A 17898-nucleotide genomic window follows, 5' to 3' on the forward strand; every position below is an offset into this window, starting at 1 on the left:
TGTGCGAAGATTCATATTAACAGATGTAGGAAAAATATACATAGTGGTTATAGGAATATAAGCAGAAAGAATGACAATAAAAGAAATGGAGATTGACTAAGCTTGACCCTAGCTAAAAGTTGAGAAAATAAACCTCTCCATTCTCTGCAGAGGTGGAGGCAGAACGGATGTGAAATCTAAAATGTGATATTGGACATGATGGCAGTATTGACCGATTTCTTTGAACAACTCTTTTCTCCATTTCTTTTTTTTTTTATCTTCATTACATGGGATGATTCTCTGTGTGAGGAGGAAGTGGGGAGGAATATGTGATACAAAAACAAAAGATACCAATAATACTTTAAAAATGAGGTCCATCCTACATCTCCTACTGTAAAAAAAACCAGGTAAATGCAGAGGTTAGCAAAAAACAAATAGCAAATCTAATGTATGTAATATGCTGAAATGTTGACTAGAATCAATCATATGGCATGGCAATAAAAACATTAATACAATCTTAGGCTTTAATGAGGGAGACATCCTGTCTAGTTCAAAGTGGTTGATAGCCTCATTATACTTGGTCATAGTCAGACTTCATTCGGATTATTGTGTTAAGAGCTATGCACTAGTTAGAATAAATGACAAGCTGGAGAGGAGGAGAAACAAGGATGCTGAAGTCTTGCTGTATGAGTAATGATGGAAGAACCTGGATGTATTTAGCCTGAAGCAGAGACAGAATAGCTGCTTCAAACATTTTTTTCAGAATTTTACTTTTAAAATTTCTGTGTGATAGGCTAATTAGAGAATATTGGGGTTGGTAGCTTTTGGGCTTATGGATTCAAGAAAACCAAGTATAGAGCTGTTTCATATATGACTGAAGATGAGGCATCAAATCAGTGGCACATATGAGAACACAGCTTCATATATATCTCCCAGCCTAGCATTTCAAGATAGGCACAACTAAAGGCACATAGAGAGGGAATGGGAGATAAGGGAGAAAGTACATGCACAACAATTTGTATAATAGTAAAGAACATGTTCCTTTTCATTGGAAATCTTTGAGCAGAGGCTGGATGGTCATTTATTATATATGCTATAGAAGAGATTCTTATACAAATATATTTGGACTAGACAGGCTCTGAGGTTCTTTTCAAATATGAAATTCTGTGATTGTGTGAAATTAATCATCTGGCAATCAACAAACATTTATTTAATGTTTACTGTTTGCCAGTCACTGTTTTAAGTGAGAGGTATACGAAGAAAGGCAAAGAGAGTCCCTGACCTCAAAGAGTTCATTTTAATGGAGGAAGGCAACATGTAAATAAATAATTCCATATAAGATATGTACAGAATTGATGGAAAATAACCTTTGAGGGGAATATTGTAGTAGCTAAAGGAACCAGGAAAGGTCTCTTGTTGAAGGTGGCTTTTACTCAGAGTTTTGAAGGAGGCTAGGGATTTTAAGAGGTAAAGATGAGAAGGCAAAGAATTGCAGACATCCAAGTGTATGTTGGAACCAGCCCTAACCAGCAACCTAATTGTTAAATTTCCAGTATAAGCATTTTTACTTCAGAAATTGAAAATATGAATCATCTTATTATTTTGTTTTGTTAATTTTTCTTGATTTAAGAAAGTGTTACTAATGCCGATTAAACTTAAAAGTATGTGTGCATATATTTTCCTCCTATTCCATTTACTAGAACATCCCTGAAAAGCCCTATAAACATTATTTGAGTCTTGCAAATGTGCAATAGAAGGCTTAGAGAATGAAGTCATCACCAGACTGGAGGGCTGTAACTATCGGATGATAATAATCATAATGATAATAATAATGATGATGATGATGATGATGATGATGATGATGATGATGATGATAATGGTGACAAAAGTTAGCATTTATATAGTGCTTTAAAGTTTTCAAAGTGTTTTATATCTATTATATCATTTGAGTCCCACAACATCCTTAATTACATCCAGTGCAAAGGTACGATATTGAGAAACAGGGCATTTATTATATGCAAGAATATCTGCTAATCAAGTTGCCTATTGGATAAGGTAATTTAAATTGCTTTGTAAAGTTAGCAAACTGTGAATGCACTAATTTCAAAAAATGATAATCACAGGGATTTCTGCTGTTGGTCATAAAGGCTTCGGTATTCACTTCCCTTCCTTTTCCTCCTCTCAATTTTTTCAAAGCCTTGGGTAGAGGAATTAGGAAGCAGAAAACTGTACACATAAATATGGCCTTTTCTCTAAATTTAATTCTACAATTTAATTAAACAAATGTTTATTATTAAGAATCGCTAGTTTTCTTGAAAACTAGTCTCTCTTGATTCTTGCCCCTTCCCTACCTCAAGTTTTAGTGCTCCCCTAATTACCTTGTTTTCATTTTGAATATATTTTGTATATGCCTATGTGTGTACATGTCCTCTTCCCCAGTATAATGTAAGCTCCATGAGGGCAAGGATTGTTTCATTTCTGACTTTTTATTCTCAGTGCCCAGCACATAGCCTGATGGCATTTACTATTTGATTGATGGATTAATTAATTAAGGTCCCATTATGTGCAATCAATTATCCATGGAATTCTTGACAGGAAATGTATGTGGGCTGATCATTTTCCAAATGTGAAAAATAAAATATCGATAGTCTAATACAATGGCACACCATTTTTCATAAAGTATGAAGAAAGGCAAATGAGAGACACCAAAGTATTGCCTGAATTCAATGTGGAGGATTTACAGAGACACAAAAATCCTATGGGACAAGAAGGTGTGAAAGGTTTCAACATGGACCAGTGATGGGTGTATCTGTATTGTTGAGATGATAGATCTAGTGAAGTAGAGTTGACATTTGGACAAGATATTGTGCTGAGTAGTGAGATTATAGAACTAAGCAATAAGATTACCATATCCCACTTTCAGACCAGAAGCTTCTTGAAGGCAGGGATTTAAAAAATTTGTCTGGATATTTTCCTTGTCCTTCTCACATTCTGCCTTTTATTATAGTTCATCTTCACTATCCACAAGCATTTATTAAACACTTGGTATATGTCAAAAATTGGTGCTAAGCAGTGGAGACACAGAGAAAAGCAAAAACAAAGCCAGTCCTCAAGTTGCTTACATTCTAACAGCATGTATACTTTTTTAGGTATCTATGGGCAAACAACTATGAAAGCATAAAAGCTATACTGTGCAAATGGGAAGCACTAACAGGGAAGGACTAGGAAAGTTTTCTTGCAGAAGTGGGATTTAAGCTGTCTTGAAGGAAGCCAGAATATGAAAAAGGAAAACATTCTAGGCATGGAAATTCACAGATTATGAAAAGGCACAAAATTAGGAGATGAAGTTTTTTGTCTGAGGAACAGCAATGAGGAACAGTGTTGTTGGATTGAAGAGTACTCAGAAAGTAGGAAAGTTTAAGTTGGTCTATGCAAGAGAATTTGAGGGAGAGACCAATTTTACCTGGGCAGAGTAATCAGGGAAAGTTTCATGGAGGAAGGAGCCCCTGCTTGGAGCCCTGAAGGAAGATCGTAGCATAGTGCATTAGAAAGAGTCCTCTGGCAATCAGAGAACCTGGGTTCAAATCCTTTCTCTGGTGTTTACTGACTGTATGACCTTGAAAAAGTCACCTAGCCTCCAGAGGCCTCAATTTCCCAAAATGTAAAATGAGATGGTTGGACTAGATGGTCTCTGTGGGTCTCCCCTACCTCTAGGTCTAGGATTATACATAAATTTCAATGAATGGATTTTGTATCGAATAGCGCTCTACAAGCAATAGATGCTTAAAAATGTCAATTATTTTGTATGATCTCTAGAAACAGTTAATAGCAAATGAAGACAATAATATTAAGCAACAACTAGTCAACTAGTAGTCCAGTTTGGATAGAATGTAGGATGCATGAAGAGGAAAGAGGGCAAAAATTCTGGAAAGGGAAGCTGCAGGCAAATTATAAATTACAGAAGATCCTTCAAATGCCAGACTGATTAAGGAGTTTACATCACATCATAATAGAGAGCCAATGAAGGTTTCTGAGCCAGAGAGTGGCATGGTCAGTTCTGTATCAGGAAGAACACTTTGGAAATTATGTGAGGAATGATAGAGAGGGAAGGGACCAACTGTAGGAAGGCCAATTAGGAGACTATTATATTGCCTTTTCTTGAGTTTAGGCCTTTGTTTCTCATCTGGGTTATTTTGCGTAGAAAGACATTCAGAGAGGTAGGTAAGAGATATTGCCATTGGCTTTTTTCTCATCCGGTTGACAGGTCCAGTTGAATCAAGATGACTAAGAGAGATTTCAAACCTAAGGGAAATGGAAGTTTGGTGGTAGAAGGAATATATCAACACAAATAGAAAGTTTGGAGAAGGGACAGGTTTTGAGTTGAAGATAAGGAGATTTTTTTTGAGGTATCAATGGAACGTCAGGTGGAGAAATCCAGCAGGTTGCTGGTCATGAAAATAAGATCTATTGTTTGATTTAGGTTGCATCCCCTTTGATAATGCTGGCATTTGGTATGAATCATCCCTTTTATGAGTATATTCAGAAATGCTATATTGAAGCCTAGGAAAAAAAATGTGAAATCCTTCAGTGATCCTTCAGGATTCAGAGAGAGGCCTAGGTATCATATGAGCATGGTAGTGAAGAGGATAGGAGAGAACTAATAGCAACAGACAAAGTGAATTTCATCTCCCCACGAGGAAGTTTTTCCTAACAATCATCTTATCAACAACAGAATGGACTACCTGAGGATGTAGCGAGTTGTATCTGAGGAGGTAGTGAGTTCTCTGTCATGATATTCAAATAAGGGGAATTACTGGTCATGGATGTTGCAAAGGGGATTTCTCTTCAGATGGGGTTTGGACTCTGTTCCCTCTGAAGCCTTTTTCAGTGGAAATTTTTTGATTCTGTTATATCTATATCAGGGTAATGACCAGGTACTGAGGAAAACCCTATTTCCTTCTTCCTTTCTGCCTCCCTTCTCTCTCCATCTTGGCCCCCACTCCTAATATTCTTCTTTCTCTTTGTTTATCCCATCCAAGGTAGAAAGATGAAGGAACTGAGGACTAGGAAGAGGCACCAGGTTTCCCTCATATCTAACCACTTTGTACCAGGCTGTAACGTAGGGAAAAAGGACTGGGAAAGGAGTGAGAGAGCAGAGGAAACACTATATACTATCAGTCTTCATATGCATAAATACTACTTTGGAATAACATTAGTAATAATAGCAATGATACTGGTTATAATAATAATATAGATAACAGTATTTGCCTTTGAAAAGTACAAAGTATAGAACACTGCACTTTCAAAGCCACTATTTCACTGATTCTTCATAACATCCATCCCACTATCCAACATAAATAAGATTTTTATTTTATAGAAAAGGAAAGCGTAATACAGAAAGAAGATTCAATAAATAGATTACATTTGTTCTTAGAAACCATGATTCCTCCCCATAGTGAACTTATAATTTGGTTGAGGAGAGGGGAGAAGAAATATCTGTCCAGGAAGCAGAACTCATTTTTCCTTCTATGAACCTTGTGATAGCACATAGCCCTGAACATACAGGTGGTGCTGACTTGTCCAATGCCTGTGCGTAACATATCTTCCTTTACAGACACACACATGTACAATTCCTTTTTCATTGATCCCAACCATCTTGCCCCTCACTCACTCACTCACTTAGTAATTGTCCTAAGATGCAGCAGAAGATTTGGAAAGCTGGTACATTTGTAGATACTGTTCCCAGGCCCAGACAAATTTCTAATGCAATCTTCTCATTCAGTTGTTCTGCCTTTCCAGTCTCCTCCCAGGACCTAGGTGTTTTGCTTTCTATTCTCTTTCCAGGATCTAAGGTTCCAGACTTATTATCTTGAGAGGAGAAGCAAGTTTCAGGACGTCTGGGTTTTAGGAGAGGAAATTTAGGTTAAGGTACTTGGATGATAGAAGAGGAACAGTGTCTTCAACACTTCCTCCTCGCTGATCTAATACATCCAGGCCCTGACTGGGGTAAGAAATACCCAGCTTTCCTCTGGATATTCCTTCTATCTTGGCCATACCATGCACGGTATTGAACTTGGAACATGGCATTTAATGCTGTCATTCTCTCGCTGGGTCCAGCTTATCTGTCAAAGAGACTAGCAAACCACCAATAATCATGAAACAATTATAGTGGATACAAGACTACCCTAAATATGTAAGAGAAGGAGATCAGATATAGGAAACAACCTCTCAAGGGTATCCTTTGTTTATCAACATTCACTGAAAGGTATGAAGTATAGTACCATATGGAGAGAGAGAGAGAAAGAAAGACAGAGAGAGAGAGAGAGAGAGAGAGAGAGAGAGAGAGAGAGAGAGAGAGAGAGAGAGAGAGAGAGAGAGAGATTGTTAGAGACTTAGGAGCAAAGACATTTCAGAGCGCCCATTCGATTGGAATACTTCGGTCACTCTCAAACTCGAGGTGACCCCTTGAGGTCCCTTTCAAGAGTTTGAGGTGTTTAAAAATGAAAAATAGTTGATTTTGAGGTTTTGACAACAAGATTGTTTTCTCTGCCTCATTCCTTGATTAAAAAAATGTCATATATTCATGTCTCCCAACATGTAGTTACTCCAAGAAATCCCCATATATTCTCCTGAGACAATCAAGCTGTTTAAGGTCATGTGCTTCCCTATGTGTTTTGGCTCTGTCCTCCTTAGGAGGTCTCAACTCTCTTCTGCCAGAAGCGTCGCAAGAGACCCTGTCGGATCTGCTTGGACTTGATGCAATAGATAATGGGGTTCATGAAGGGTGGGACCAAGAAATGTAGGTTAGCCATGAGCACAGCCAGAGCAGGGTAGGTGTGTTTCTCTACACGGTGCAATATGGATAATCCCAATTTGGGCATGTAGAAAATAAGCACGATGCAGAGGTGTGAGACACATGTGTTGAGTGCCTTGAATCTCCCTTCAGGAGATGCAATGCCCAGTACTGTGTGGAGGATTAGCACATAGGAAACTATAATGAGGGTGGAGTCAATGCCCAAGAAGAGGAGGATGGAGACCAGGCCAAAAAAGCTGTTGTTCTTGGCGTCAGAACAGGCTAGTCCCACTAGGTCACAGTGTAGACAGTAGCAATGGGAGAGGATACTGACTGGAGGGAAAGTCAGCCTCTTGAGCAGGACAGGACCTGGGATGTTGAGAATAGCTGCCCTCACAAGAATCCCAGCCCCTATCTTGGCCATAGTTGAGTGGGTGAGGACTGAAGCATAGTGTAATGGATCTCTGATGGCAACAAAGCGGTCAAAGGCCATAGCCAGGAGCACACCTGACTCCACATAGGTAAAGGCATGGATAAAGAACATCTGGGCTGCACATAAGTCCAAAGAAAGCTCACGGGCACCCAGCCAGAACAGCTGCACCATGGTGGGAAAGGTGGAGGCACAGAGACCTAGGTCAGAGGCTGCCAACACTGAAAGAAAGATGAACATGGCCTCATGGAGGCTGGGGTCTGTGCAGATCAGGAAGAGGATGGTGCTGTTGCCCAGAATAGATATTATGCAGATCAGGTTGATGGGGATGGATACCCAGTGGTGAGAGGCCTCCAGGCCTGGGAAACCTGTCAGCAAGAAGGTTGGGAGATCATAGCTGCTGGCATTGCAGGAAAAGATGGAGGGATCCATATTCAGAGATACTTTGGTTCCCTAGGGGCAAGAGGACAAGAGATTGATTCAGAGCCCTTTCCAAATAATCGTGTTTCCCTTCTGGTGCATCTCCATTCCCTCCTTTGCCTCTTGCTGCTCAGGGGGGACTTCTCTGTTTCTTTTGGCTCACAAAAGCATTGAGCAAAAATTCTGGATTCAGAGCTCGGACAGAGGGATAAGAGGGTGTAATAGAATGGGATTAATGAGAACCACAGGCTCTAGAACTCAGCACAAGGCTTTATATCTAGGAACCCTTCACCTAAGCCCATAATATGAATTCACACCCATAATTACCTTATAGATGTAGCTTAACAAAAGCTGTCTCTTCCCATTCTAATCACTGCCCAAAGTACCCTTTCTGCCATCAGGCCTCCACAAAAAATAGCTTTTTATTAGAGGGGATAACTTTTTTTTTGTGGGGAAAGGATTTTGCCAAAGTCATATAAATAGTAAACAGCATAGACATGTTCAGAATCCACAGCCTCTGACTTCAAATCTATTGCTCTGCCTTTTCTACCACACTGCCTGAAGTTGAATGCCAGAATTCATCAGGTTAAGTTGGTGAGTTTGGGGGCAGAGGGATTTTTTAATATGGCATTAAAATAAGCCTTCAGATCTGTACAGTGTGAATATTTCCTAAAGTTCTTTCATCAAACAAGCTTTCCATCTATGTAAATAACCCAAAATTGGTATTAGACTTCTAGGAAGAGTTAAGAAGTGGCTTGGCCAGTTAAGAAGAGACTTATCTAGTTATTCATTCATTCATTTTTAAATTTATTCAATCATTCATTTGTTCATTTATTCATTTATGCATTTGCTTATTTGTTTATACATTCTTTCATTTATCTATTTGTTCATTCATTCATTTAGTTTGCTTTTTTTTTATCAGCAACAATTAGTAAATTGTCTGGTATGTAGTAGGCACTTAATAAATGTTTGTTGGATTGACTTTGAGCCAAATCTAGAACCCAAGTCTCCTTTCTCCAAGCCTAATGTTCTATAATCTGCCTTTTTTACAGAGCAGATTTATCTGAGGGGAAATAGTTTTCCGTTATTGGACATTTACTTTAACCTGTGGGGAAAGGGCTGCTAAATTCTCTTCCAGGATTACCCAATCTATCCCAATAAAAGGATTGATTAATGGCCTTCTGGAGGAGATTAAGCCAGATTGTTCATTGATCACATCAATGAATTGGGATGGGTAATAAAAAGAACTAGAAATGAGTCAAAACAGTAAGAGTCAGAGCATCCATATCAGTCCAGAGCAGAGGTTCTTGAACATTTTTGTGTCATGGACCCTTTTGGCAGCCTAGGTGAAACCTTCTCAGAATAATTTTTAAAGAATCATAATTGAAGGAGCTTTTAAATTTCAATTAGAGGCTAGTGAAAACAAAGATGATTTTTTTCTCCATCCAAATTCATGGATTCCTCTATATTTCCAACTAATATAGATTCTATGCCCAGCATAGATCTCCTGGAAAAAATGCCCTATTAGACCTCTCTCTAGATTTGGTGTGCACAGAGAGAATTTCAGAGGGGGGAACAATTTATGGGGGAGGGAAACACACCATTATTTTCACTAATTCCTAATTTACTATTAGCTGTTACATACATGTAGAAGCATCGTCGATGAAGCTACAGATTGTCCTCTAATGAAGCTGGATGTGTGAAGGGAAGTTGTGGGGTGTTACCCAGAGGCTATAGATTTATTCCCAAATAATGGTAATTGGTGGGAAAAAGTCATATTTGGGAATAAATAGGCAGGTTCTGGATAACAACCTTTCTGTCTTCTCTCTACAATCTCTTCTACATATGTACTCTCATGGCTACTTCATATTTCTTTTAGTAAAGCCTTCTAAGCATAGGAATTGAGCGGCTAAATTTGGTTCCTTCTTGTGAATTTCTCTCTCAAGAATCTTTTCTACTGAACATACATACCTGTGTAATAAGTATAGTCAAGACAGAAGTTCTCATGCCAAAGTTCAATCACCTACATTTGGGAACAGAAATAAAAACTGAAATATAATTTGTTGACTTTACATTTCACCCTATTACTGATACAGAGTTTTAGGCTAGATAGATGGTACAGCATATAAAATATTAGACCTAGAGTCAAGAAGACCCATCCTTAGATACTTACTACCTGAGTGACCCTGGGTAAGTCACTTAGCTTTTTTTCAGGCTCAGTTTCCTTAACTGTAAAATATAGATAATAACACCTACCTCCCAGAGTTGTTAAGATCAAATGAGATAATATTTGCAAAATACTTTGCAATCTTTAAAATGCTTTATAATAATAACAATAGCTAGCATTTATGTAACACTTTAAAGTTTGTAACATGATTTACATGTTATCTCATTTCATCTTCACAATAACCCTGGGAAGATAAGTGTTATTATTATCTCCAGTTTACAGATGAGGAAACTAAGGCTGAGAGAGATTAAGTGACTGGTCCAGGGTCACACGGTTAGTAAAGCTATTATTATTATTATTATTACTATTATCCTTTTCTAGCTAGGGAATGTTTTCCTCTCCAGGTACTTCAAGCTACATTTGTCCTTGCGTTCTGACCTTTAGAAGATGATCTAGTTAACTGGCAATAGCCAGATGTCTAAATTAACCTGAATGAATTTCAGTTACATACTTCAGGTACCTGCCCTTTCCCACTGTGGGTCTGCGCCTTCTGAAGAATTAAAAAAAACAAGGTGGGGGGAGTAAGGGGTTGGCATGGGCCTCGCAAACTGAACCTGAACTTGTCCTGATGGCATGGTTCCCTTCCAGTGTGATTTCATAAGCCTCAGAGAGCTCAGATACTTACTAGAGTCCTGGATCATGCGCTGAGCTCCGCCATGTGAGAGGGATATGAACAAACTGAGATGCCACCCAGAGGAATGTAATGAACATGATCTGTAGGGAAAACAAATGATCTGAGCTCTGGAAATGCAATGTATTATGTAAATATGATGCTGAATTTAGAGTCAGGAAGATACGAGTTCAAATCTGGCTTCAGTCACATGTGTGATGCTAGGCAAGTCACTTAACTTCTCTGTGCCTTGATTTCCTCATCTGTAAAATAGGGATAATAATAGCACCTCCTGGGGCTGTTGTGAAGATAAAATGAGATAATAATCATAAAGTGATTAGCATATAAGAAATTATAAAGTGCTGGCACATAGTAAGCACTACATAAATGTTAGCTATTATTATATTTGTGAGGCATTTTGTAAATCTCAAAGTACTATACGAATGCATGCCATTGTTTATGATGAAAATAGAGCAGCTGGGTGGTGCAGTGGATAAAGTACTGGGCCTGAAGTCAGGAAGACATCTTTGTGAGCTGAAATTTGGCCTCAGAAACTAACTAGCCTTGCAACCCTGGGCAAGTCATTTAACCCTGTTTGCCTCAGTTTCCTCATCTGTGAAATGAGCTGGAGAAGGAAATGGCCAACCACTTCAGTCTTTGCCAAGAAAATCCCAAATGGGGTCAAAAAGAGTCAACAAAAATTTTACAACTGAGGAAACTGAGTCACATAAAACTGAAATGACTTGCCAGTGACATAACTAGTAAGTACCAGAAGTGGTGATTGGATCTAAAATCTATCTAGTGCTCTTTCCACTCTACCACAGTGCCTCTCCCTTCATAACATAAGAGAAAGACTCTCTTCATCCCTATAATTAAAGTCTTGACTTGTTTTAATAGTGAAACATAACAATTTTCACTGACTCTTCTGTGGAGGGCTAGAGAAAGATAGAAATATACCTATCACTGTGCCATACCTATCATTATTATGAGGAAGGGGGTGGGGAGCAAGAATGACATGTCTGGCAGAGATACTATGATGGGAAGGGGTAGTCAATGGGGGAGTTGAAATATAGGGGAGACTTTCCTTGGCTGAAGGAACCTCAGAGGAATGTTTGTGGAAGACCTGAAATACCTCTCCTCAGTCTCCCTCTATCATTGATATCATTCTTGGCCACTATCTTAATATGCCTTTGTGAGTATGGTAGGATTGAGATGGGGGAGGCAGAATTAGTGTTTGGGGACTATCAGGGGCCAAGGATCAATGTTTTTGCTACTAACCAGAGCCCTGATTTCCTATTCACCCATCTCTTCATAGCCCTTTTTTGTCCTCTACCTTTCCAGAATAACCCAAGCTTTAGGAACCCTTGACCTCAGGAAAAGAATAGACTCATCTCCCAACCAAGCCAGGATATCTACATTGATATCATATAGGAAAATGTAGCCTGTACAGCTCAAATTAGTCATGCCTGTGAGAGTTTCCATGGCAACAAAGTCTAGCTTCCCTTATTTAGGCTATTTCCCTGGGAGAATTTGAGGACTTAAGCCTCACTCATTATTTACCATCTGTGTCCTGAAAACTGGTGGATATACCTGCCCATCAGTAATGCTGGATATTTAGGCACTCCTGGGTAAATGGGGAGGTTATAGGTGTGCCAAGAGCCTAGCGGCACAAAAGGACAAGGGCTCAATCTATTCCTATCACAGGACCATGAGATGATGGGAGAGGGGGATGCTAAGACCTAGAGAATCCTTTATTAATATAATAGCTCAGGGCTGCCATCATCTCCATTCTCCAAGCTTCTCTCTGTCCTGCAGTCTAGGGGAGGGGGTATTTTTGTCTGGGATTCTTTGTAACATTACAATGCTAGGACATTGAGTTTGGCTGTGATAGTCCTCGGAAAATCTCATAAGACAGAGCCACTGAGGACAGATCTCACTGACCTCCCCTTACTGTGCCTCTGTCCCACATACTGCCATCCCATCGCTCCCCAAGGGACCCTCAGATCACTTCATTTGTCTGAATGATTGCCTGCTTCTGGGGACTGCTTCTGTTCTGCTCATGGTCAGGGTGTGTGACTGAGTTCCTAAGATCACAACTACAAAATAAAAGAGTTAGATTAGATTTCTGATTTCCTCCCAGCTCCAAATACTATAATTCTGAGGTCTGGAGATGGGAAGTGATTTGTCTTAGGCAATATAGGTTGTAAAAGGGTCAGGATTGGAACTTAGAACATTTAGGAGGCAGCCAGGAACAATTAAAAGAACATTTGCTGGGAAGGCAAAGGGTCTGAGTTCAAGTCCTATCTCTGTCACTTAGTATATGTATGACACATAAATTTTGGGGGCCTCCAGCTTCCTCATTTGTAAAAGGGAGGAGCTGGAGTAAATGCCCTCTAAATCTAGGATCCTCTCATTTTAAATCCAATAATTTTCCCACCATGCCACGGAGTTCTATTTTTTTAGGGACCTGCTGATATGAAAAGTCAAGGAAGAGTGAGTCCAATAACTGAGATCTTTTCACCTATCATCTGGTCTCTTCCATAAGCTTAGCTCCACACTCACCATGGCCCCAGAGGTCTTGCTTTCTGTCCCTTGGTTAGCCAGAAGTATTTCTTGCTGGAATCAGGCACAGGTGGATCTTATATCTTCTCCTTAATTTGAGCTTAAGTAATGGGGGTGGGAAACTGGGTCAGCTGGGATCTGGGTACAAATCCAGGAGATTTTCTTTAAGCCCATGAGTGTTAGGGAGAGTGGCTCTGAGGTTAAAGTTGTGTCCAGGGGCCAAGTATGCCCAGAAGAGGATGGAGATAGCAGAAAAAGGCATCGAGGGAGGGCTGGATTTAACTTCAGCATGTGTTGCTCTTTGTTTGGGAGCCCTTGTGGGCCCAACCCCAGATCCATTTCTTCTGAAGGAGCCAGGACCCCTCCGCTCACCTTAATGGCTGTTTGGGATGGGGAGGTAGAAGAGGGAATTGAGATATAGGTGAGGTTCTTCTTAGTCGGAGGAAAGTCAGAAGTGAGGCTGTGGAAGTCCTAAGACTGAGCCTTTCTTCCCCTCTCTTCAGTTTCCTCCTTCTGTTGATACTATCCTAAGATACAATCCATGGCTTTGACAATATGGTGGGGCTAAAGGCAGTGTTGAAGGGGGTGGAGTTAGTGTTTGGGGATTAACAATGAATAAGGAGCATGATTGTGTTACCAACCAAGGCCATGATTCCCAATGGACAACCCAGGTCCTTTCGTTTTGCCTACTCCCTAGATTCCTCAGTGAACCAATAGATAGGCAAATGTCCAAACCTTCAAATAGTTCCCTGGCCCAGTGAACTGTCTGAGGACTCAAATGTATCACGTACTTAGATAAATAATTCTAGTAAAAGTATACCAAATTATCTGAGAAATCTAGGCAAAGTAACTCCTGTCTCAGTCCTAGGCTACCCCATTCAGTGTTAGATGTATCTAGTCTGCCAACATTCCCAATCAAGGCTTCTTGGTTTCTGAACTGAACTTCATTCCTCGGGCACTTTGGTCACTTACTCCTTCCCCTGTCCTGGATTGAGCCTGTCTGCATTTCTTCTTCTTCCTCTTTCCAAAGGGAAGATATTCAGCTGCGGATATTTAGCTTAGAGAAAGGAAGGCTTGAGATAACTATCATCAAGTATCAAAGGCTACCACTCAGAAATGACTTTGAGGTCCCTTCTGACACTTTCTGTGATATTTATAAGTATGTCATTTTAGACTTCATTGGAGGAGCCATAATAGAAATCCAATATGGACCTCCTCTTGGGCCCTAGAAGCAGAATCAGAGGCAATGATTAGAAGTGAAGGAGAGTAGGGATATAAGGATAAACTTAGCAACAATGAGGGATTCCACAAAATGGAATGAGCTGTCTCAATAATGTAGTTTTAGAGCTGGAAGGAATCTTAGAGGTCATGTAGCCCATCCCGCTCACTTTACATTTGAGAAAACTGAAGCTTAGAGAGGTGAATCAATTTGTTCAAGGCCACACAGCTAGCAAACAGTAGATCCAAGTCCAGTGCTCTTTTCACAACATCATGTAACCTCCCTGGAAGGTGCCTTAATCACTGAGTCACACTGCTTCTACCTCTAGAGATCTTTACATAGAGACTAGAGAACCATTTGTCAAGCACATTGTAGAGTAGATTTCTGCTCAGGTATCCTTTGGACTAGATGATTGCTGGCATGCTTTGCAATTCTCCTTGAGATGTTTCAAAGTATACAAAATTCTGATTTCTGTGGAGAGACCAGATTTCAGTGAGGAACACCATCATAATGACTCAGATGTATATTATATTTTAATGCTTATAAAGCTTTCTTCACTCTGCACCCAGGTAATTAGGTAATAATAAAATTATTATACTAATTTTATATGTAAGAAATTCAATCCAATCGAATGAATATTTATTAAGCTCCAACTCTATGGGTTAGCTATCAAGGAGGCAGCATGATAGAGATAATGAAACACCAGATCAGGGTTTAAATCACTTGAGTTCCAATCCTCATTTTGCAACTCTTCCTGTACAGCCTTGGAGAAATCACTTTGTTTCTCCTGACCTGTTTGTAAATTATATTAATTTTTTTTCAATTGATGGAAATCTGCCTTCCTTATCTCCTATCTTATCCTCCAACCTTACTGAAGGAAAAAAAATAACATCAAAATGAACTCCCATTACCAGCTTTCTCATCTGTAAAATGAGGAGGAAGGACTAAATAAATTCTGAGATACCTTGCAGTTCTCAGTCTATATTTCTGTGAAATAGAAGATCAGAAAGAATAAATGATCTGCTCATGGTAATGTAGCTAGGAAGTACCAAAGCAAGAATTAGTTCAAATATCCCTGATACCAAGATCAGTAGTTTCCTGTGATACTAGCAGGAGTGGGGAATCTGTGGCCTTGAGGTCACATGTGATCTTCTAGGTCCTTTTGTGTGGCTTTTTGACTGAGTCCAAGTTTTACAGAGCAAATCCTTTTATTAAGAGGATTCTGTAAGGTTTGGATTCAGTCAAAGGGACACACCTGAGGATCTAGAGGACCACATGTGCCTTGAGGCTACAGGTTCCCCACCCCTGTAAGAGTGTTTTAAAACCATATCCAGAGAATTCAAGTGAAACATTATAATCATGGGTTGATCTACATAGGTTCATAATCTTTTAAGCAATTCCTACTTTCAGTCATTTAGCCTTTCTCCTTATTGAAGACACAGTGGAAGTCAATCAGCTTTTTAACAAGCACTTATAATGCACCTGCTATGTGCCAGGTACTATGGTTATTAAGCTTTATCTGAATGGAGATTGACTTGCTGAGGTAAAGTGTGTTTATACTGTTGAGAAGTTTCTAGTCCAGAGCCTCTTGTCAAAATCTGCAGTTTTGCATGCCCTTCAGGGTGGGAGAGCTTTGATAAACAGCTTCGGTACAGTAGATAAAGTCCTGGGATGGGAGGTAGGGTACTGGGTTTGAGGATACCTCGGCTACTAATTCACTAAATAAATTTGTGTATCTTACTTTATATCTCTGGGCTTCATATTATTACATGAATATGTTAAGGATCTATGATCTGTTACCACGGTGGGATCCTTACTCTACTTGTTCCCTCCCCTCCTGTAATGTGGACTATCTCAGAACCAATCCAGCATGGTAGTAAGGAGACGGAGGACAGAAAGACTGCTATGATCAAGGGATCCCTACTCCCCTTGGACCTCACCCTTGTTTCCTTTCCTGATTTACAGCTATCCCAGAGACCATCATTGTAGCTAATTGTGGAATGGATAACCATCACTCATGGCACTTTTTCCCTTTACTGTCTTGCATAACTGCTCACAAATATTGCATGAGATAGAAGTTAAAACTATATTCCTGAGAGCAGAGCTAAGATGGCAGATTAAAGGCACTGAACTGGGGCAGCCAGGTGGCACAGTCGATAGAGCACTAGTCCAGGAGGACCTAAATTGAAATCTGGCTTCAGACACATAACACTCATTTGCTGTGTGACTTCAGGCAAGTCACTTAACCCTAATTGCATCACATAAAAAAAAAAAGACACTGAACTGCCTGAGCTCCCCACCAAACCTTTCCAAATACCTTTAAATAATGACTCTAAACAAATTCTTGAGTGGCAGCACCAACAAAAAGATGAAGTGAAACACCTTTCTAGACCAAGACAAGTTAGAAGGTTGGCAGGAAAGGTCTGTTGCATCAGGATGAAAGAGTAGCCTAGTCCAGTGCATACTGGACCCCAGCAAACCAGGAGCAGGCCTTGGGACAACTGAATCATTGCCTGCAGTGGTGGTTTCCAGACCTCTCAGTCTACAGACTCCAAAGAAAATTTAGAACATCAGCAGAAAAGCTCTGTTGCACCTGGGTAAGAGAGGAACATAATCCAGCACAGGCTGTGCCAGCACATTCCTGGCCCCAGCCAATCCAGGAGCTGGCCTTGGCGAGCCCTTGAACCAGTAGTAGCAGAGGCTGCTTCTGGAGCTGTTAGCACACAGATGGTAATGGGGTCAAACAGCTGGTCAGAAGGAGATTGTAGGGGTGTCTCTGCTACCACTTAGGCAGGGCTCTGGATCTGGATCACAGTCCTGGGTGGCAGTCCCAGAGTGAGGAGAAGCAACTAGAACACCAGGGCTTGTAGCCACAGTGGAGCAGGGACCCTCCTCACAGTTCCAGAAGAGAAAAGAGGGCTCATGGTTGCTCACAGAACAGAGCACAGGCCAGGAGAGGAGTTAACACCTCTCCTTAGATCATACAACCTTGGAAGACCTGAAAACTTAGAGGTCCCTGGTAGTATTATCGAAAAGAGTTGCACAAAACCCCTGAAGCTTGGGACAGTGCAGAGCCCCATTTTAACAAAGAGTTAGAAGTCAAGTAATAGACTGGAAAAATGAGTGAACAACAGAGAAAAAAAATCTAACCATACAAAATTACTATGATGACACAGAAGATAAAATACACACTCAGAAGATAATAAAGTCAAAGCCTCCAAGAAAAATATGAATCATTTTCAGGCCATGGAAGAGCTCAAAAAGGATTTTGAAAATCAAATAAGAGATGTAGAAGAAAAATTGGGAAGAGAAATGAGAGTGATATAAGAAAATCATGAAAAATGAGTCAACAGCTTAGTAAAGGAGGTACAAAAAATACTTAAGAAAACAACACCTTAAAAAAAAGACTAGGTCAAATGGTAAAAGAGGTACAACAAGCCAATGAGAAGTAAAAAGCAGAATTGGTCAAAAGGAAAAATAAGCACCAAAATTCGCTGAATTTGAAAAGAGAAAAACTCCTTAAAAATTAGAATTGGCCAAATGGAAAAGAAGGTCCAAAAGCTCACTGAAGAAAATAATTCCTTAAAAATTAGAATTGAACAAATGGAAGCTAATGACTATAAAAAAAATCAAGAAACAAACAAAACCAAAAGAATAA

The 17898-nt window shown here is 39.8% G+C and overlaps 1 protein-coding gene across 1 annotated transcript; it reads right to left on the minus strand.

The window, feature by feature from the left end:
* Window positions 1-6668: 6668 nt before the first annotated feature.
* Window positions 6669-7634, minus strand: LOC110195020 (olfactory receptor 51G2-like). The gene has a single exon (XM_020967669.1). It carries the CDS (start codon window positions 7632-7634, stop codon window positions 6669-6671), a length of 966 nt encoding a protein of 321 aa, XP_020823328.1.
* Between the last annotated feature and the right edge of the window lie 10264 nt (window positions 7635-17898).

This window comes from Phascolarctos cinereus, unplaced genomic scaffold (assembly GCF_003287225.1).
Source record: "Phascolarctos cinereus isolate Bilbo 61053 unplaced genomic scaffold, phaCin_HiC Scaffold_726;HRSCAF=1367, whole genome shotgun sequence".
Taxonomy (NCBI): Eukaryota; Metazoa; Chordata; class Mammalia; order Diprotodontia; family Phascolarctidae; genus Phascolarctos; species Phascolarctos cinereus.

Excerpts from the sequence above, each read along its gene's own strand:
- LOC110195020 (XM_020967669.1), bottom strand. The coding sequence starts at position 7,634 with ATGGATCCCTCCATCTTTTCCTGCAATGCCAGCAGCTATGATCTCCCA.